Source organism: Symphalangus syndactylus, chromosome 1 (assembly GCF_028878055.3).
Source record: "Symphalangus syndactylus isolate Jambi chromosome 1, NHGRI_mSymSyn1-v2.1_pri, whole genome shotgun sequence".
Lineage (NCBI taxonomy): Eukaryota > Metazoa > Chordata > Mammalia > Primates > Hylobatidae > Symphalangus > Symphalangus syndactylus.
Genome location: NC_072423.2, coordinates 53,063,235 through 53,085,143, shown reverse-complemented (window position 1 = coordinate 53,085,143; position 21,909 = coordinate 53,063,235). Strand labels below are relative to the sequence as shown.

Genomic DNA, 21,909 nt, shown 5'->3' with positions numbered 1-21,909 from the left:
CTGGGCAGTAAAAGACACACAGACAAGGTCATGCTTCAAGAATAGCCTAGTTGGAATATTGCTGTGGGCACTAATATCGTCAATAATAGTCACCACCATGACTCCATGCTTATTGCATGAGATACTGCCATTGTTCCCAATGTGTCGTGAATAGTCTCGTAATTTGCTGTCTTTGCACCCCATGTTGAAGATTAAAATACACATTCAGGAGAATCAAACTGGCAGACTCTAGGTCCCATGTCTGTACCTTAGGTGCTAGAGAGTGATGATAAAATATGTATGGCCCCTTCAACTCCTGTAGTGAAATATCTCTATTTGCATTTTCATAGCAACAATGAAGTCCACAGCATTAAAGCTGAATGCCTTATCTCTTTCCCACTCCCATCAAGTCGTCTCCTCCTTTCTTTCATTTCCCAGTAAAGCCACCACCATTTCCACATTTGTTCAATCCACAAACCCTCTTGTCAGTGTTATACATTCTTATATTTTTTTCTTATACCCAGTAAATCACTGACTTCTGCCACCTTCATCTTTTTTCTTCTACTCTTCAGATCCTTGTTTTTAAATAGTACAGTTATATATCCATTTCCACTGTCATTTACCTTAATTCAGGCTGTTATATGGGTTGTGGAGACCGTGTAGATTAATGATGGTCCTAAGAGTCAGGCAGATTTGAGTTTGAGTCCAAATTCTGCCACTTACTATGTGTTTGACCTTGAGAAAGTTACATAACATCTCTTAATTTTATTTCTATTGTCTAATAAAGGAATAATAATATCTACCTTAAAGAGTGGTTGGAATATTTAAATAAGATAATGTGTGTAGTGTAGTTTTGTGTCTGACATTATAAGATGCCAGTTAATGTTAGTATATGGTAGCTTCCATCTTAGGAAGTTCCTGCAACAACTTTGTAATTTGTTTCACTGACTCTAGACATGCCTTCACTGAGAATGATTCTTTTTGCATTTATAATCACTTATTTAAAAGTGAAACTGGTTCATGGTACCTGCTTTGAGTCTAAGTACTGTAGGAAATAGACGGCATTACCTTGAAGGAGTGATTGAAGAAAGAGCACAGTAAAAGAAAAGAACAGGATATAGTAAGAGAAAAAAGGCTTGCTCTGACTTTCAAATCAAGATGACTATTGTCTAGTACATTGATTACAACACAGATTGGAAATGTTTGCAAAGTAAATAATCTCCTTTCTATGTGCTAGTAAACTATTCTTAAACTTAGTGTCATAGCCTCCTTTTAAGAGTATAGCAATTTTATATGATGGAATAACCTTAGTATATCAATCATAATAAAGTTATTACTAAAGGACAGTAATTCCTTTATCACTAATAAAAATAGCAATAAGAACTAATAATGATTGGGTACTTATGTGCTTCATGCTGAACTAAACTTGTTATATGCATTATATTGCTTAGTCCTATGAGTAAACTTAGGAGACATTTTATAATATTATTCACATTTTTCAAATGAAGAAATTGAGATTTAGAGTGTGTATTAGTTGAGTTTCTCCCAGTTACAAGTGAAACAAATTTAACTCAAATTAGTTTAAGGAAAAAGGCTCACATAGCTGAGAAATCCAGGAATGAACTTCAGTTATAGGTGAGGTAGGGACTTAAAGAATGTCGTCAAGGTATTTGCTTTCTGTGTGTGTGTGTGTGTGTGTGTGTGTGTGTGTGTGTTTTGCTTTGTTTTTTTCTTTCATGGTGTAGGCAGGATTCTATTCAGGTATTGGACAAGATAAGATGGCCACTGGAGCCACCTATGTGTGTTGTCCAACCTTAGCCACGACAGCCTAAAGACAATCTCAGTCTCTTTTCCCCTCCCCAGCCCATATCTCTCTTATTTTTTAAATGCCAATGCCAAAGAAGATTTTACTTTATCCTTGCTTGGCTGATATGCCCATTCCTGCACCAACAGCAATGGCCAAGATCAGGTATCATGATTGATTGCTACTCAAGGATCATGTAGAGAAGGGGAAAATTAGAAAAAAGCACCAATAAAAGGCATATGGAAAGTATGCTGGAAAAACAAATTATAAATGACATTGCCTTTACTGTATAGACGGTGAATTAACTTGCTTAGCTAGTAAGTTGTGGAGGAACGATTCCAATCTAGGTCTGCCCGACTTTGGACCTTAAGTATTCTAATGTAGGTACTCTTCATTCATTACTTCTGGTATTATTTTTATGATATTTATTTTACACTAAATATATATTAAAACTCAGGCATCCATTACAGAGAACCTAAATATCTCTTTGGTCTGTTTCTACTGAAACCTACTTTCCTGATTTAGAAGCTAGAAGTTACCATGGATGATTTCTGTTCTATTTTTCCCCACAGACTAGTTTCTTTATGGTTATATAGGAATAGTCTATATATAATATTTATAATATAGTTTGACACAATTTAGGATCCAAGTACTATTTAGATCTCAACACACTAAAATATACATTTCTTCGTGAAGCTTCCAGGTACCTTCTGGATGCAAGTAAATATTTTTATTCACTGTCTAAAATGCCCAAGAAGAACCTTTATTGATCATAATCCTTAGATGATATTAACTTACCAAAGAAAACAAATGTTTCTTCTCCATGGAATGAATCTTCACTCATTTTCTGAACATTGAGATTAGGTCAGCTTCAGATAATGATTCCTTATTTCATGTAGGAATTTATGGACATCACAGTCTTATTGCTGCCATTTTCTGTTTATTCATTTGACAACATTTCTCCTTCCCTAGAGCCCAAATGAATCAAATATAGTGTTTCAGAAAATTTTTTTCTCTCCTCCCTCTTTTTAACACATTTTACTTAGCTTTGTGGAAATGTATCCCTACCTTTTCAGCTTGGAAAGTGGATAGTTCTGAGAATTAATGTTTTTCATGCTCTGTCCTGGGCAGAGTTGCTACTATGTAAAGAGAATACACATTTAGTCTGGATCCACCAGGATCTTTAGTGAGCGAATGAGAAAAAGAAACACGCTATTAAATATAAACAAAAATATTATCTCGTATTCTTATCCTTTCTCAAATTTTTATTTCTTTGTCATTTTTTGATAATGCTCTGTTTACAAATCAAGTTCCAGTAACTAAATAGGAATAGGTGGACTGTTAGCAGGAAAAAGAAAAATGAATACATAAATCTAGATATTGCATTTCCTTTCAATCTTCTAATGACACTACTTTTTTTTTTTTTTTCTTTTTTTAAATGAAGTGTCGCTCTGTCGCCCAGGCTGGAGTGCAGTGGCGCGATCTCTGCTCACTGCAAGCTCTGCCTCCTGGGTTCACACCATTCTCTTGCCTCAGCCTCCCTAGTAGCTGGGACTACAGGTGCCCACCACCATGCCTGGCTACTTTTTTGTATTTTTAGTAGAGATGGGGTTTCACCATGTTAGCCAGGATGGTCTCGATCTCCTGACCTCGTGATCCGCCTGCCTCAGCCTCCCAAAGTGCTGGGATTACAGGCGACGCTACTTACTTTTTTTTTTTTTTTGGAATTCACTATTTTCTGAGCTCAGCTTCATAGTAGGAAATGAACTCATGAAAGTTAAACACATTTTTCCTTTGGTTAAAAGCTTTAGTGGAGAATGAAGCCCTTAATCAGGGGAGTCTACCCTCTCCTATATTTGTATGAAATTTTATCTTTTATCTTCTTGGTGCTAGATGCTAGTGGTAGGCAGTTCAGATGGGGAAAGCAAATCTAAGCACATGAAAGGTATCATCTAGAGAAATGGGTGATGGGGAAACAAATAATAGGACTGTAATAAAACAGTGTTTGGAGTTTTTTCATGTGTGTTTGTACGTACATGTTTATATTAAATAGAATCTACAAAGAAAAGTCTTCTACTAAGTTATTTAAATAAAAATCTTTCTCTGTCTTTAATACATGAGCAAGTAGATATTACCTTATAAGCATTAGGTTGATGGACAGTTTTTTCATTTTTCCTCCTTAGGGACATGTGGTGGCATCACACTTCTTTCCTGCCTTTTATTAGGCATAACCATTTTTGTTTTGTTACCGCTCACCTGCAGCTTTTAAGGGTCACTATTTTATTCTCTTTATTTCTTTTCTGGTTGTATTGATTGCAGAAGCCAGTGACAAGATGGAATTTCAGTTAACTTGGCTCTTGGCTGAAAATGTTGATGTCAGTGAGAAATAAGCATTTGTTTCAATCTGCTGAGATTTTGGGGTTGATTTTTACTGTTGCATATCTCTGCCTATCCTGACAGAGTCAATCTTTATAAGAAAAAACAGGTGTTTTTATTCCAGGCCACCCTTTACTTTTGTTTATGGGGCACTAAAATACATAATTACATGCTTCAGAGATCTGTTAGGAAAATGAGGTTAAGTTCCTTTGTTTTTTCTTCCTTCTCCATTACATTAAATTGATTTGTAAAATCTCCCTTTCCAGTATTTATGTTTTGTTATTTTAAACTTGTAAAACCAGTAAAAAATTTTTCATTACAAGGGAAATCTTTTTGTATTCCGTCTTAAGATAATCTTGTTTATATTTTTGCCTTATAAAATAACTGCTTTTTCTCCCATTTGTCTACTGAGGAGGAAAGTTTTTTAACCAGAGAGAGTAGAACAATCGTTGTTAACAAGGAATTGAATTCCAAGATTGTTGAAAAGATAGAGAAAGGGCACCTGGACATTTTAAATGAGTTCAAGTTCCCAAGTTGAGACAAATTGTGTTTCACTGAAAAGGTACAGCCAGATTTCCACACCACTGAGAAGGGGAAAGCAGACACTGTAACAATACTTCTTTCTTTCTTCCTTTCTTTTCTTTCCTTTCTCCCCCTACGCCCACTTTTTTTTTTTTTTTTTTTGGCCTAGGGGAGTGCTGGGAGAGAAGTACCCCCACCAGCAGATTATGTTTCCCAGCCTGTCTGTCTCAGAGATTCCAGTCTATGTTTCCCATCCATTGAGGGCTCAGTTACCCTCGGGCTGTTTCCCACCAGTTTCCACTCTTCCTTAGATATCCCATGCAGAAACTCCTGGCAGCTCACAGATTCCCCATTGAGCCCAACCCCTTCATGTAGTAAAAGGGGGAAAAATGAAGAAAACTGGTCTTGAAAGCCCGCCGACTTTCATACCACAAGGAATGTGTTGACCACATGCATCTTAAACCAGATGAGCGATGTTTGTCCAGTCCTTCAACTTACTGATATTCAGCCATATCTGTTTCATGCTGTAAATTAAAACCTCAAAACCAGGAGGTTTTTCCCAATCCTTCTCACAAACAGGGAGTAAGTTATAAATACACAGTCCCTTACATATTAAATTGTAATTTTATTTATGTCATAATTTATCTGCAGGAGACATTGATTTTCACAGCAAATTCCTTTGTCTTTAACATTTTCAGCCTATATATGGGTATGCAGCCACTGAAATATTATTATAGGTGAGGGTATCTCTGAATTGCCAAGGTCACAAAACAAAATCTCCCATCTTTTTGTTTTAATTTCCCATAAAATAATAGATATTTTACATTTATATCCCCTATTACTGGAACACCTACAGATTATCCAGATGTTTGTATTATTATATGTCCTCCATACCTGATGGCAGGCATAGTTATCTTTTAAACCTGAATGCAAGGGTAATTAACAACACTCTCACAACTTTTTCTATAGATAGCTTGCATTGACAAGACGGATTCCTTGTGGGCTTAAATCCTACTGTCTGTGGTTGAGCGAATATAAGAGAACAACATCTGGCCTAATTTATCTTTAGGCAAAATTTAATAATGCTGAATGGCAACCTCTGGGAAAAATCTAAGTAAGACTTGATGTGAGTCCCAATTTAGAGTTGGCTAAAGGTAACTCTTACTTTGTATTTCTTTTTTCAAAGGGATGGGTATTTTGATCACATGAAAGTTAATAATTTTTCTTCCTTCTGTCATCAAAATGTGATATTACGGTATAATGAGCTCCCAACCTGGTTGTAAGCAGAAATCAGCTTGTAAAATCAGGACTAAGGAAGGCTAGGAAGCAATAGGGACTATCTGATTTCATGCAGAATCTTTTGTTGGCAAAGGCAAGTTTTAATATTCCATTGACTTCTCAAAGAAATCCAACCCCTATTTCATACCAACAAATATTGGCTGATTGAAACCAGTCCTGCTTGCTTATAAATATACCTTAATTCCTCTAGCACATAGTTTAAGAAGCAAGACCAGAAATGAGGAGTAAACTGGGGAGGGCTGGAAAACTTGGCTAATATTAAGGTAGTTAGTATATCAAGAAGCATGTAGAAATATTTGCCCTGAATTCGTTTAGCATAAATCTTATATATATATATGTGTAAACAATATATTATATATATATTTATATATAATATATTTATAAAAATATTTATATATATATATATATCTATAAATGGGGTCTCACTATGTTGACCAGGCCGGTCTCTCAAACTCCTGACCTCAAGTGATCCTCCCATCTTGGCCTCCCAAAGTGCTGGGATTACAGGCATGAACCACCATGCCCGGCCTATTTAGCACAAATCTTGATGCAGATATTTTAATTACATCATAATTGAGTATAGTAAATCAGGGTGGGAGTTCTTTGAGTTGGTTTGTGGTATAAACCATTATGGTAAATATTTATGCATGACTCAAATTGGAAACAGGAACACACATTTTGCTTAAGTCTACTGGTCTGTAGAAAGCCTGCGGTCTAAACTCTAAACTCTTAGGATACCTGCTTCATATTTTTAAAATGTTAGTCCTATTGTTGAAGCCTTGGAATCAGGAATTTCTTCACCTATTACTCATCAGAGTTCTAGGTAAATAACTTTTACCACTAGAATTATTTGTAACTTTGCCCGTGGACTCCCATTGTTGTAAAATGTTTAATTTTTTAGATATTACTTCTGGATGGATCAAGTGCATATTTAACAAAGAAATACACCCTGCTTCTCAGAATTTTTTTTTATTAAGAGTTTGCCTTCCCAGTGATGAGATTTAGGAATTGCTATGTTTCTGTTAATCTAAAGGAAGCAGATAAGTTAGCATCTGACTTAAAAGCATTTATTATATATCCTGTATCTTTTTAAAATATCCTTTGAAAGGAATCAGCTATGGGCTCAATAATTAGTATAATGAACACATTGGTCATGAAACTTTGGTCATCTAACCAATTTAATGAAAAGGAGAATTTATTGGAAGACTCATAAGTTAGAAGCCATTGTGGCAAAATGGGAGGTTCTAGGTAATACTTGGAAAGTAAGAATGAAAGTAGCTAGGACTCTCCCATCCTCTCTCTGCACAGTATGCTTATTTGCTGAGCCTGGCTCACATGCCTACGAACATAGCTTCCAGCAAATCTCAGGCTCTCCTCACATGGTATCATTACCAGAAAGTAATCAAGATGTGTTTTCTTGAGTTTTAGGGTTGTACATCCTGGGGAAGATTACTGATTGGCTCTCCCTGTGTCCCCAACTCCAGCCATCCCTCCTTCCCATCCTGAATAGGCAGCTCTTCAGGAATTGCTTATTCCTGAAGGAATATGACAGGAATATGTCAGCTTCAGGAATGTAACAGCTTCCATTCAAATCAAAATGAAAAAGGGCATTCTTTGGAAGAAGGAAGTAGGGAATAATAAACTGAGTACATCAATTCTTCTTGTCAATTCGTTGTCTTCTTTTTTTTTTTTTTCATAGGCAAGTATTACACACCTACCATGTGCTAGTTACTGGAAATATAGCAGCAAACACATATCAAGATGATAACAATTCCATAGAATCTGAATTATAAAACCACCACTAGAAACAGGGTAGGCAGGGGTCATTTCTATGTAGAGTAGATTAGCATTTTGAATGAATATGAAAGAAGACATATAGCTTAGTTCCTTCTTTTCATTTTAAATCTATTTCTAAGTAAATTAGATGCTTGCCACCCTCCCTTCCCCGACTGTAGTAAGCCAGAGAGTAAATGTCTCCAGCGATTGTAATGGCAAATTTTATTGTATTTCATTTTAGTGTATGTGTGTGCTTGGTAAATATTTGTTAACTGAATGGATTATTGAGGTGGTGGTGGTGTTGTCCATCTATAGTCAGGAGAAAAGAATTACTATTAACTGTGACAAAATAAACATTGTTATTCAACATTTAAGTGGGCAGAATCAAATAATTTCATATAACAAAGTCATTTTATACGATTATCTAAAGATATATTTTACAACTAATTTCTTCTGGCGATACATCTGGATGCTGTGTCATTTCAGACTAGTTTGTGGGAATAACATTGAATAATTTTTCTGACTCAGATTGAATGATGAGTAATGTTTGCTTTGGAAAAATTTCAGTCTTCCTGTATTTTATTTTCTTCACTATGATTACAGTATAAGGCATATAACTGTTTCTGTTATTGGTTGAGTATTCATATTTGTTTTGTTTTTGAGCTGACCTTCTTTCTCTCTCTGTTTCATTCTTTCATTCATTTACTCATTTTGAGACAAGGTCTGGCTCTGTTACCCAGGCTGGAGTGCAGTGGCATGATCTTGGCTCGCTGCAATCTCCACCTCTCAGACTCAAGAGATCCTTCCACCTTAGCCTCCTAAGTAGCTAGGACTAGCACGTGCCACCACGCCTGGCTAATTTTTGTATCTTTTTGTAGAGACCAGCGTTTCACCATGTTGACCAGGCTGGTCTCGAACTCCTGAGCTCAAGCAATCTGCCCGCCTTGGCCTCCCAATGTGCTGGGATTACAGACGTGAGCCACTGCGCCTAGCCTTGAGCTGACTTTTAAATCAGCTGTTAACAACTATATAACTTATATAATACATGCATAAGTCATATAAATTACATAATATATAGAGTCTCCAGGGTTACAATTATTAACGCTAATATTTTTATATGGCGGGGATGTGGGTGGGACTTTATGGGTCCATGTATATGTACACCACAGACACTGGAATATATGCGTCCTCTCTATGTATTGTTCTTCAACATGTTTATTTTTACTTACCACTTTCTCATGGACATCCTCCCATGTCAGTACATATTTTCTTATTCCTTACCTTATTCTTTCTATTATTTTATGGTATGTATGTACCTTCATTTATTTAACCATCTCCCTCTTAGACTACGTCTCATTATTTTGGAGTCATAATCTCATATAATGTTTCATTGTACATGCAGGATAGGCTGTGGATTTTTGTAAGAAAAATACCTAAAGGTAGATGAAGTTCAATAAGTGAGACTGCCTGCCTTTTACATTTTAATAGTACTGTTAAATTACCCTCCAAGTGAGATTTTACCATTTGATACAAGGCAGTGTATTGTGGTGGTGAAACACTTGGACAAAGAGGCATGGATTTGAATCCCAGTTCTGCTTCTTACCTGGGAATAACCTGGTATAAGTGAATTAAAAGTGAATTAATGTATTGGTGTCTCAGTTCTCTTATCTACAAAAAGAAAAAACAACCAAAAAACAAACAGAACAAATCTACCTGAGTGATTGTGAAATTAAATGTCTTAACATAAGTTCTTAGAAAAATTCGTAGCTTATTTTGATTATGAAATGCTTTCTAGCATTATGTATTAGCTGCTCTTATTAACACCAGCGTCTTATACGGATTCCCAAGATTTAAAACTTTAGGGTCTTGACTGATTGCTGCTTTTCACGTTATCCTGCAGGGAATTCTGGATATCCCTGTTGTCTGTTTCCATAAGGACAGGGGTTTAGTATTCATATGTAGGCAAAAATATACATTAAGCACCTTAATTTTCATAATATTGTATTAATCCTGCATCTGCAAATATTGTTTTCAGAGTTGTTATATATATATCTGTACTAGTAGTAGTAAAATATAAACCCCAAATTGTTAGAGTATATAATCTTGATTTAATCATATTAGATCTTGGGAAGATGGTCTACTTTAATTATTTCATCTAATATTCTCATTTATATTTTTGTGTTATGTTTAGATTTTTATGGGAGGTTCTATAACAAAACTTATTGTATGTCCCATGTTTGCTTTTACTTAGACCTTGTAAATATTGTCCATTGCCCCTCAGTGCCTCTGTATAAAAATGTCTATGTGAGACACTCCTCTTAGTTTAGAAATAAGAAAGCGTTTATCTGCTCTGACAAGCTCATGTTTCTTTCATTCAGCTAATGAGAGTTAACTAATGTCTCCCTCTACATTTTAACTGCCATAAAATTGGGACAATGTTCAAGATCAAAGTCACAGCAACTTTATCATCGGGCATGATTTCTCATTTTTGAAACATTTCACTGGATTAGTCTCTTTTAAACTAGTGCAAGTTTCTTTCAAGGAGATGTGATAAGAAAAGTTACATGAGAGAAGTTATATGGGATAAGAAATGATGACATATGAACCTCGATGACAAGACACTGTAAGAATCTGCAGGTGTGACCAGGAAGTGTTGTGAATAACGATGGGAATAATCACAGAGAACAGGAGAGCAGTTGTCCAAAGGCCTGGGTTCAGATCTTCATTCTCCCACTTTCTAGCTGTGTATCACTGGGCAAATTAAATTAACTCCTTTGTATCTTCATTAATTCATCTATCATCTATAAAATGAGGGGGACAATAGGCCCTATGTGATAGAGTTGTTAAAAGTATTAAATGAACGCATATGCATGTTAGAGTAATGCTTAATGCAGAGTAACTGCATTTCAAAAAAGAAGATAAAAATTTTTAATTATAGATTGTTGAGCTTCATCTCAACCTTTAGTAAAATACAAGAGTGTATTGTTAAACAGATGACCGTGAGCATATAGAAGCGGAAGATCATATCCCTGGAAGGCATTATGGATTCTCTAATTCATGTCAAACTAAATTTATTTTTGATAGGATTATTAGACTTATACATCAGGAAGATGCATATGTTAGAGCTAAATTTCAGCCAGTCATTTGATATGTCTGTTTATCGTAAAACTCATTCATAAGTGATGGACACTTATAAACTGGGTGGTAGTATAATTAAATGAATTTGTAGTGGATTGAACATGTATAGATAAAGTATATAGATTGAGTAATCAGTATCAGTCTGAAAAGAGATCCCAGTGGCAGCCACAACAGTTTGTTTTCCATTGCTTTGTTTAGCTCTGTCATGAATAACTTGGAGGAATACGTCAAAATCATGCTTGTCAAATAAGTGGCCAATAAAATAAGGGAAACCGAGCAATTGGAAAACAATGGGGATTACAAAAGAACTTTGTAAGCTTGAGAAAATAATGTGTAACTAAAAGATAAAATTTACTTGAGATCAGTGTCCTTTTTTGCAGCAGGTTTTTTTGGGGCATGTAGAAATCCAGTGGAGGAGATTTCTGGGATGAGTTTAGCTGTTACTTTCAATAATCAGCTATTTGGCACTAATAAGATTTCAGAGCCTAAATAACTTGATTTAAACAAACACTAGTGCATTAAAACAAAGATATGCTTATGTCTGGCAAGTTTGGAAAACACACCACAGAGCTGTACATGCAACTTCAGAAGCAAATATTGAAAGATTCGGAACTTTTAGTTGAGTGACATTGTGAGGTGGCTGCTGAAAAAGAGCACGTGTCATATTAGGTTAATGTAGTTACTGCAGATAGAAAAAAATGATTTCCCCATATTCTATTTGGATCAAGCTGCAGTTAAAATAGTTATCAATTTTTAACTCATTTATTTTAATGAGTATAATTCTTAAAAGTATTTTAAAAGCGACACTGGAAAACTCAAGAATGTTCAGAGAAGGATGAGTTGGGTGATTGTGTTTGCAAACTATTTTATATGAAGATTGATGAAGAAACTAAGGATCTATTAGTCTGGAAACAAAGGGAGACTTGGTCTGAATACTGTTTAAAAATATGTGGCAACGTATTTTGTGTATAACTTATTGAATCCCATAATTGTAAACTTATATAACACAATTGCCTTTTGACTTTACATGATGAAACAGTGTTTGTAATTTAACATTAAATAATTATTGTTATAATCAAAGGCAAAAACTAGGATTACTTGATGGAAATGAAAGGAAAGCATAATGTTTACTTGAAATACTGAAAAAACTTTTTTTAATAGTTACTAAGCTCTTAAGAGAATAGACTGCAAATTTCTATAGTAGGAAGATTTCCCCATTTTTTGTTAAGAGAAGTTTTACTTTGTAAAACAAGCTTTATGTATCATTATTTAAACAATTATTTTCTTACTTTTTCTTAGAACATTGTGTAAATTCTAAGTGTCTGCCACTTTGTTTTCTTTCTGTGTGAAAAAGGAATGCGAAGCCTTTTAGATGATTAGAAACTTACTGAGATCCAAAAAAGTTGCCAAAATCCTGCAGGAAATTCGAATTCATTTCTCAATTGCTTAGAATTTCATCTGCAAATTCAGGGAATGACCACTTTGTTTGAAACTCCAAAAATCATTTCTTTCAGCTGTGCTCAGGTTGTATGACCCTGGGCAACTGAAGTATGTTGCTATAAAACAGAATTTCCTTCTCATGAATATTCTATGATACCATATATCATAATTGCTTGAAAGTTTCAGTATATGTTGTTGGAAGTAAGTTGTTACTGTTGATATTCTATATTTCTGATTTGTAACAAGCATAACAAGATAACTGGTCCTTTAGTATGCTCTTCTTCCTGGTCATCTGAACAGTATCTAAAAGCATGCCATGAGGAAACCAGGCACAGTATGGTGCAGGCTTTCTTGTGCCTCATTGGTGGAATACGTTTGGAATTGGTCAGGCAAGGAGGGATGAGAATATGTGGCTAGTCTGATTTGTAGTAACTAGTGAAGTTTACTTAGGAAATCTCAGAGAGACCACATTTAATTCCTATGATTTTCTGGTAGCTCTCTTCTTTGTATTGAAAAAAATCTGTGTTTCTAGGCTGTGTTCAAAGGGGCCAGCTTTTTTTTCCGCCAATAATATTAGCTACTGTTTATTAACACTCATTGCTGTAGGCAGTCATTTGGTTCATTGGAATAATAAGTGCTTTATATTCATTATCTCATTTAGTCCTCACAATATTTTTGTGAGTAAGGAAGAGAAGAAATTATGACTCAGAGATTTCTGATGTCTTATCTAACATCAGACAGCTAGTGAGTAGGGGTTCCTGGTTCATCTGATTCCAGAGCTCACAACCTTCATTATTATTCCATAAAAAGTTCCAAATATAGAATGACTCAAAACATTTCCCCAAATTAACTTGGTCTTTGTTTATTGGAGCCTATTTAGTAGTGCTACAATCTGGAGATATAGATGTGAATGAGGACCAAGGCCCGGGATTACATGAGGCTTACAGTGAGCAGGAAAAATATTATTAAACAAGATAACACTAATAAATGACAATTTTGACAGGTGCTATACCAAGGGAATGTATAGTGTAAACCATTATCTGAGAATTTAAGTAAATATCTGATTGTTTATATATATATGTAGTTTGTTTGTTTTGAGACAGGGTGTTGCACTGTCATCCAGGCTGGAATGCAGTGTTGCAATCACTGCTCACTGCAGCCTCAATTTCCTAGGCTGAAGCAATCCTTCTGCCTCAGCCTACCAAGTAGCTGGGACTATAGGCACACACCACTATGCCTTGCTTATTGTTATTTATTTATTTCTATTTTTTTAGAGACAGGGTCTCGCTATGTTGCCCAGGTTAGTCTCGAACTCCTGGGCTCAAACGATCTGCATACCTGAGCCTCCCAAATTGTTGAGATCACAGGCATGAGCCACCACGTCTGGGATGATTGTTCTTAAGTGTGAAATTGCTGAACTGGGGTTTGTGAGAGCGATGATACCTTGACTTATGATAATCTAACTAATGCCTGATTATCTGAGGTGGAAGAGTTTCATCCAGAAACTATTCTCCCCTGCTGTTCTGTGGAAAAATTGTCTTCCATGAAACCGGTCCCTGGTGCCAAAAAGGTAGGGGACTGCTATACAATAGCATATAATTTTAGCACAAAGTACATTTAAATAGAATAGAAAATTGTTAGTATCATCTTTAACCCTTCATCTAGCAGCCACATATGCTGGGAGTGAATAACAACCTAATTGAGCTGTGAATACTGGGCATTTGCTGAGGTGCTGTCACTTTTGATGTAATTTATTTTCTCATCTGAAGGCTATCAGTAATCCAAGTTCATGTTTCATCAAAATGACATGGACTTTTGACGTTTTCAAGAGTAGTAGAAATAGGGAATGTTAAATATATTAATTCTAAGTCTTTTGTAATAATGGAAAGCCCCCAGAGAGGACTTAGCACATAGGAGTTGTCTAATAAATATTAGCTGCTCTTATTATACTTAAACATTGTCATCAGCATCATAATGCATACAGGTCCTGATCATCTACTCACTAGCTTTATGGCCTTGAGCCAATTCAGCTTTGTACATCTCAAAGAATGTTAATAATACTTCTCTGTGCATCTCACTGAGTTGTTTTTAGGATCAAATAAAATAATATATATTGTGTGAAGCAAATGAAATAAAATATGTTGTATAAAAGTCGTCTGTAATTGTAAAGAGGTATATAATGGTTTATTGTTGTTATAACCCCAAAATCGTTTACCTTGGACATGAGGCCCTAAACATCTAAATGCTTTAATGAACTGCCAGTATTGATTATGGGAAGATGACACATTAATGTTAGAAAAAGGGAGAAATCCTGGTCATTGATACACACTTAGAATTCCACAAATGTAAACATCTATCATTGAAATGGTACTTAAATGGTAGGGATTATTTTTTATTTTGCCGTCAAATAAGTAAGCTCTCTCAGAAAGTTTTATTTAGGGCAGAAGGGCCAAAATTTTAACCTTTAAATGAACACTGGTCTAATGTGTTTATCTTAGAGATACTTAGAATGAGTTTTCTCTTTGAGAGACACCAAGGAATTCTTGAGTAAGCCTTAATATGCTTGAGCCAGTGTTCCTGGACCAGAAAGGTACTTAAAGACCAAACCTAACACATAGAAAATTGCATTCTTAACTTGGCCCTAAATGATTTGGCAAATCGTCTCTCTCTTTCCTTTAATTATGTTGCTGGTATTACAGGTCATTTTTTGCATTTTTTTTTCTCCCTATACTAGGACGTGTAGAAGTCTAGGGGAGGAAATTTCTGGAATGAGACTATCTTGCCTCAAAACCATATGAATGTATATGTCTTTGAGATAGGCCCTGATAGAGTTAGTTAGATAAGAAGGTGGAATGTAATGGTATATTTGCCAGCTCTGTACGTCTTTTTACCTCCTGTGAAAAATAGATCCACCACTAGGAAGACAGCTAGTTGTGTGTACGCTTTGTGCACCAGCCGTGGAGAGTCCCGTTTGTGGAGACAATGTTGAATTTGAAACCTTTCCTGGAGCAGAAGTGAAGAAAAAAGAAAGCAGCTGGGAAATGAAAAGACTTCAGTATATGAGAGATGCAAGACATCTCAGAGATTGAGTGAAGTAAGATCACAAATATAGTTTTAACACAAGAGAACAATTTGTTTTACAAAGAAAGAAAGGACATTTTATGTAAAGATTGAGCAATGTGACAGAATCTGATTTGTGAAGAGACAGTGATATGTGGCCAGTGGTTTGTAATTACAATCTTCCTGGCAGTGCTAGTTCCAATAATTCTAGCTACAGATATTCTTAGCGAAACTCAGCAGTTTTAGGGGACTGTTTTTGAGGAAATGAATTGTAAAGTGCTCAAATTTTCAGGAAAAATTTTTTTGAAATGGACTAAGAAAGATTAGTTGTTAGCCAATATAAATAATGTAGGAAAGATAAATAAAGCATACAGCTATTATAAAGGAGAAGCAATTCATAATATTTGTAGAAAACATGATTGTATACTCTGTGCTATTAAAACTAATAACTCAATTAACTTCATATAGATAATAATTACCCTGATTTAGTGGCTTTTATATGTATTAGCAATAGAATGTGGGAATATTACATGAAAAAAGTATATTCAAAGTTGCAACTGAAAATATAAAATAATAGAAAGCTTATTACAGGTTACAAAATAAATCTTAAGTGGAATGATGTATAAAATTCCTCAGAATTTAATTAGATGTTTCGTTGAATTCCAATCTCAATTTCATCTGGAAAAAATAAAGTGAATAATTAGAAACTTAAGAAGGAGTAATGAGAGCAGTGTCCTGTTCAGAGAGTGAAATATAATATTACAGCAATTAAAACAGTGTAGTGTTGGCTCAGCAATTGATGGAAAGATCAGTGGGACCTAGTGGGACCCCTGGACAAAGCCCCCCAAGGACAGCGTTATGCGGTTTCTTCTGGAGACTCTTAAAATTCCCAGAAGTGCTGTTAGCCATTAGAGGGAGTAAGTGTGGGGGTCCGAGCTCTCTCATCTCCAGCTCAACATGAACAGCTCTACATTTGTGTGTTTTATATATTGGGGTCCCACATTTATATTTAGGTTTCACATTTTGAAAAGTTTTTATTGCCCTACTACTAACATATGGTAGAGGATGCCTCACTAGCCAGTGTGTGGCATATGAAACAAATTATGTTGGGGAAATGAGGCTTACTATGGGGAGGAAGGGGCAGATGTTAATATTTCACCTTAGCAAAAAATATAAATTCCAGATGAATTAAAAAAGAAGTACTTGAAAGAAACGCTTGTAGGTATTTGCATGCTCTCTGGATAAAAGGAATTTCTAAACATTAAAGTAGTAGAAGTTAATGGAAAAGCCTGATGAATAGTTGCTTGTGTAACAATAAATAAAACAGATCTCCCGCCAAAACATCCAAAACGTAAGCAACAACAAGACCAGGTAGTGCCTTATGGTCAAGAGATTGTTCGGGCAATGGACAGTTAGTCTAAGGTTTGGGTCTGGTAGCTTAAGATGCCTTTGTGCTCTGACTGTGGCTTGCCCCACTCAGTGTATTAGAGTATGGCTGTCTGTGAGTCTGATTCATGTCTCTGCCATGTGTCACATTATTTTGATGGCATCAATGTTTTGTTCTGTGAAGATAATTTCTCCTTATTTTTTGTTCTATTAATGTTTACACAGCTCAATCAATAAAGCTTGTTCACACCCAGGAACCTCTCCTTCTCTGTCTCTGTTCTCTGTCTTGCAGGAATTGAGGGTGGCTTCTGGTGTTTTGTGTGGCTTCATCATTTCCTTCCTGCCTCTCATCCACTTCATGATGTAATTCTTGGCACTTTTACTTCCTTTGTAGAGTAGGATGTGATGTCATAGAGAAGGGGACAGGGCTATCCAAATTCTCTCAATTGCTGGGAGGAGCTGCCCAGGTGTGCTGAGGGGCCTGTACTCAGGAAGAGAAACAGGGAGTCCTCCACAGTGAGTAACCCCAATTTCAAGTGCGCCCAAATTTCCGTTTAAACATTGTCCAGTACACTGGAGTTTCTTCTTTGGCCCTTTCTAGATTTAATCAGTTTGCCTTTAGACATTCCCAGTTCAGCTCAATTTTCCTCCTTTCTCACCCTCCTCCTATCTGTCTCCTCTTTCCCCATCGTATGTCTTTCCCTCCAGTTGCCCTATTCCTTGCTTGCTTCCTGTGTGTCTGTGTCTATTGACCTCCTGCCCATATCTTTTATGAGAGACCCATTGCCTTTCATTTGAGGCAGTGCCGTCCCTATATATAGTCCATGTGAACACAGCATCTCCTTTCAGTAATTCATAATTATGTACTGTTCTACTTACAGTTCTTATTTTAAAACTTCTGTCAGCTTTTTGTTTTCATATCAGCTTCTTCCTCTTTTCCCTGTGCCCTACTCTTTCCCCCTTTACAGCTCTATTATGCAGTTTCCTTGTTGCCTTTTTTCCAATATATTTATACTCCTCTTCCCTAAACAACTTTGCCTATGTTTCTGTTTCTCCTTTTCCAGTGTGCAGTTCACCTCTACAGTGTCCTCCTCTGCAAGGACCATTTTCCTTCTTTGCCGTTCACATACTTGTTGCCATACCCTTGTTGTAGTGTGGCTCATATTTCTGTATTCTTTAAGTGATTTACAACTATGAGTAAGGAAGGGGCTGATCAGGATTGGGAAAAAGAAGGAAATTTCCTGGGAACTAGAAAGAGAGAATAGGAAAGTGTCTGAAAGGTGAGGACGGGCAGGCTGTGTGCAACACACTGAAGGACCTTGATGAACAGAGCCTTCACTTGTGAATCAGTTGAAATTTGGTTATTGACAGTATAAGAGATCACAGAGCCTTTTTAAACAGATTTGGAAGCCTTTTCAAGTTTACATTTTCAGAATGACCCTGTTAATTCTTAATAATTATGATTCTTCTAATAATGATAGATTAGAACTTTAGTGTCTCTAAGTTACAAGAGGCCATGGCTTGAGCATGAAGCTCCTGCATAGCATCTTTAATTAGGTGTCGTCTACCCTTGGAGTAGGTCATTGTGAAGATGTGTGTAACTTGTTTCTTGTACCCAGATGTGGTCCCTGTAGTTCATGTTGGTGCACAATAGGGGCACTGCTGCTTATTGTTTCCACCACATGGGGTTAAGTCCCTGGAAAAATAAAGGAACCTGTTTTCCAGGGCTGATGGTCTAAGACCTGTGGAAATAATCAGCTATGTCCCGTGTATTCCACACCCTTTGTTTAAAAGAACCCTTTCACAAAAGATAAGTGGGGCAGAAGAGGAGAGAAAGAGAATGGGACTGAGTTCATATGACTGAGATAGGCTAAATGGGAAGAGAAAAGGGCTTACTTGAAATTAATTGGAAAAGGCAAAGGAAAGGAAACTGAGCTGAACTGGAAAACACACTGTGATGAGTTACTTGGGTTCCTGTGTGCTTCTTTCGACATTTTGGCCATGAATCCAGTGAGGCTGTTTGTGACCAGCACTCTGTTCTCTTCTATTGGTAGTATTCAGGCTCCGTGTTTCCAAGGACCTGGAATCTTAGGAAACATTTTAACAGCCTGAAAACATGACTTTCACTATAAAATATTAGAAACTTTTTAAATAAAGGAAATTGTATACATTTGTTAACTTGTTTTCTTTAGGGTTCACATTTCTTTTTTGGTGTGTACTCCTTTGTGACATGTTTGAAGGATGGCCCCTTTTTGTTGCAGAAATTTCCGATTTAAATGTCCAAAAAAATTACATTCTTCCTTTGGGCACCTGATCTGTATGATGGACTGTTACTTTGATGTAAAAGCCCCTTCCCCTCTAATAAAATAAGCAGAGAATGCATGATTCACATACATTTTCATTTTGTATGCTGCCATGCAATAATCTAGGAATCTTATGTTTATATTTTAGGCACTAGAAAAACACCCCAACTCACCAATGACAGCAAAGCAGATATTGGAAGTCATTCAGAAAGAAGGGTTAAAAGAAACAAGGTCAGTATCCATATTTAAAACATTTTCTGTTTTCATTAAATAATAATTGCCACTTGTTGCTAAACAATAGGTGTATCTAGATTTTGATATTGTAGTTGATTGTGAATTAAGTAACTCCCCACAAATTCTTTTCTAATTGAGAAATAGTTGGATGATTTAAGATTTCCTTGGACTTGCCTGTTACCTTAATACATTACGTTAGATGGATTGATACAGGAGGTACTTTCTTAGCAAAGAACAGCACTGTGTGACTTAGCCCCTCATTGAAGTTATTCCTGTTTCTTTTTCTGGTAAGAGGAGATTGTGTTTCTGAAACCAAGTGGTGAAAGATAAACACTTCTACAGGTTTAATAGGTAGATCCTAGAATATAAAGATGAGCTCACTTTGATAAAATTCAGTGCCAGTAAATGTGGTTGAAAATCTAGTCCTTTTATATTTAAGAACTCTACTTGGTGCATCCTGTCATAGCTGTTGAGCCTAATATTTATCCTTTTAAAATGTACAGTTTAGTGGATTATGTTATATTCACAAAGTTCTGCATCATCAACATTATCAAACTTTAGAACATTTTCATCACCCTAAAATGAAACCCTGTGCCCATTAGTGATCACTCCATGTCCCAACTACTCTTGCCTCTGGCAACTGCTAGTCCACTTTCTGTCTCTATGGACTTGCTATTGTAGATATTTAGTGTAAGTGGAATCATCTAATATGTAGCGTTTTGTGAAAGTCTTATTTGACTTAGCATATAATGTTTTCAGGGTTTCCTCATGTTGTAGCATGTATCAGGAATTCATTCCTTTTGGTTGCCAGGTAATATTTCACTGATGATTCTTTATTCTTAGGTATGGTTTTGGCTTTAGATAGCAGGTTAGGGCCACATAGGTTTACTATAGGATAAAACACCTATGATGTTGTCATATGTGTATGTAATCAGCCATGTTACATAGAATAGATTTGTGTACATGAGTTGTCCATCTGTAAGCCATTGAGCGTAGGGTAGTCACACCTTGATGAAATTAAACCTACTGAACTACCTTTTGAATGTTTCATTGATGTGGATATAGAAACTGCTAAGATAAATATCCTTCTGAGGCTGACTTTTTGTGAAAAATAGGTTTCACCTGTAACTCCTATAACTTTAATGTGTGGGTAACATCAGCCTCTAGCTGTTTAAAATGTATATTTTGCAAGGTAGGTCCATGGACATCACAATTTACTGGGGTACAGGACACCTATACTCAAATTTTCATTTTCTATTTTGGAGACTTTTTTTCTGCCTACTCTGGAGAAATAGCCTAAGATAATATAACCACATTGTGTTTGCGCTAATTGTTCCCCCATGAAGTGGAGGCAGCAGTGGGTAGATTAGTTGCTAACAGTACCTAAAAACTCTGTTAAAGGAGATCATATTTTAACCCAGATATCAGTTTAAGGAGTTAGGGAACAAAATCAGGAAAACAGGAGATTAATTTTCTTCTTGCCACCTGTCAGAAGAAAAGAGGGGCTAAAAATCTAAGGATGTCAACTGTCTTATGTGGGCTTTGTTGCCAGAGGAATCTGCCAACGTGGACATAAAAAGCACCTCCTAAAAGCAGACATTTGAAATTCGTTCATTAAGATATTCTTCTCCACAGGAATGACTCTGCTGTTACCAGTTGTTATGAAGCTTCAGATATAAAAATCCCTGTACCGTGGCTCACAACAACATTTTAATTACACTTGTTATCATTATAGCATTATTTCAAATTTTTCAAAATGCTGGTCCTCCCAGAATGTTATATAAGAGGGCTTTCAGCATGCATAGTTAACAAATACAAACAAATTTTAAAAACCAACTTCTTCAAAGAGTAATTAAAGAACATTGAAATGGGAAACATAACTCCCTAGTCCTCTAAATTGAATCCCTCTCCCCACTTCACCCACTACATCACTATTTGTCCTTCTGTAAGGAAAAAAAAGTCCTTTGTTACAAACACTCATGAACCAGTATAGTATTAGTGAAAGTACTTGCACACAAGTACCAGTTTGAACAGGGAAGGGAAAGGCAAAGATAGAGAACACAGTTAAAGTTTTCTTCTGTAAAATCTGCTCTGCATCAAGTGGCCTCAGACTATGCATTTTGTGCTCCCGTTTTTTTTTTTTTCATTCTATTTCTTTAAATTTCCCCCTTCTTGTCAATGGTAATCCATTACTTATGGCTCATGCATCTCTGCTCACTGTTCCCTTTTTTTCTAGTTCTCATTTGCTTATTTGAGTCACCTCTAAAATGTACGTACCTAGCTTTTGAGTATGTTTAGGACTGTCCTGTATGTATGTATGTATGTTTCAAGGAGCAGATACTGACATTTATTTTGCCTGCTTAATGTACTGTTTTGCTACTTTCCAAGTTCTTAAATGTTTTCCAAATATTTAAGGTAGTTGAGTAAATGAAGTGTAACTGTATGTATTTTTCTTTAGTAAAGTTTAGAAGTTCTACCTTCATGAGGTCAAACATAGCTGATTGATTTCTAGGTATTTACTAATGATGTGTTTCAAGAAATGCACATTGGTAATATGCCTGATTAAATACAGGGAAGTGCTTGTGAAGTTAC

At 35.9% G+C, this 21,909-nt stretch overlaps 1 protein-coding gene across 6 annotated transcripts in view; it reads left to right on the top strand.

Moving 5' to 3' along the window:
- The window catches only part of ASXL3 (ASXL transcriptional regulator 3), a 176,880-nt gene that overhangs the window by 9,919 nt on the left and 145,052 nt on the right, over positions 1-21,909 (top strand). For 4 of the 6 annotated variants that reach the window (XM_063610251.1, XM_055234982.2, XM_055234990.2 and 1 more), the window contains one exon: positions 19,232-19,314. In XM_063610251.1, coding sequence (XP_063466321.1) covers positions 19,232-19,314 — 83 coding nt within the window. Of the gene's footprint in view, positions 1-10,351; positions 10,394-17,154; positions 17,297-19,231; positions 19,315-21,909 lie in introns of those variants that run through there. The other 2 variants (XM_063609976.1, XM_063610018.1) reach the window with 2 other exon arrangements.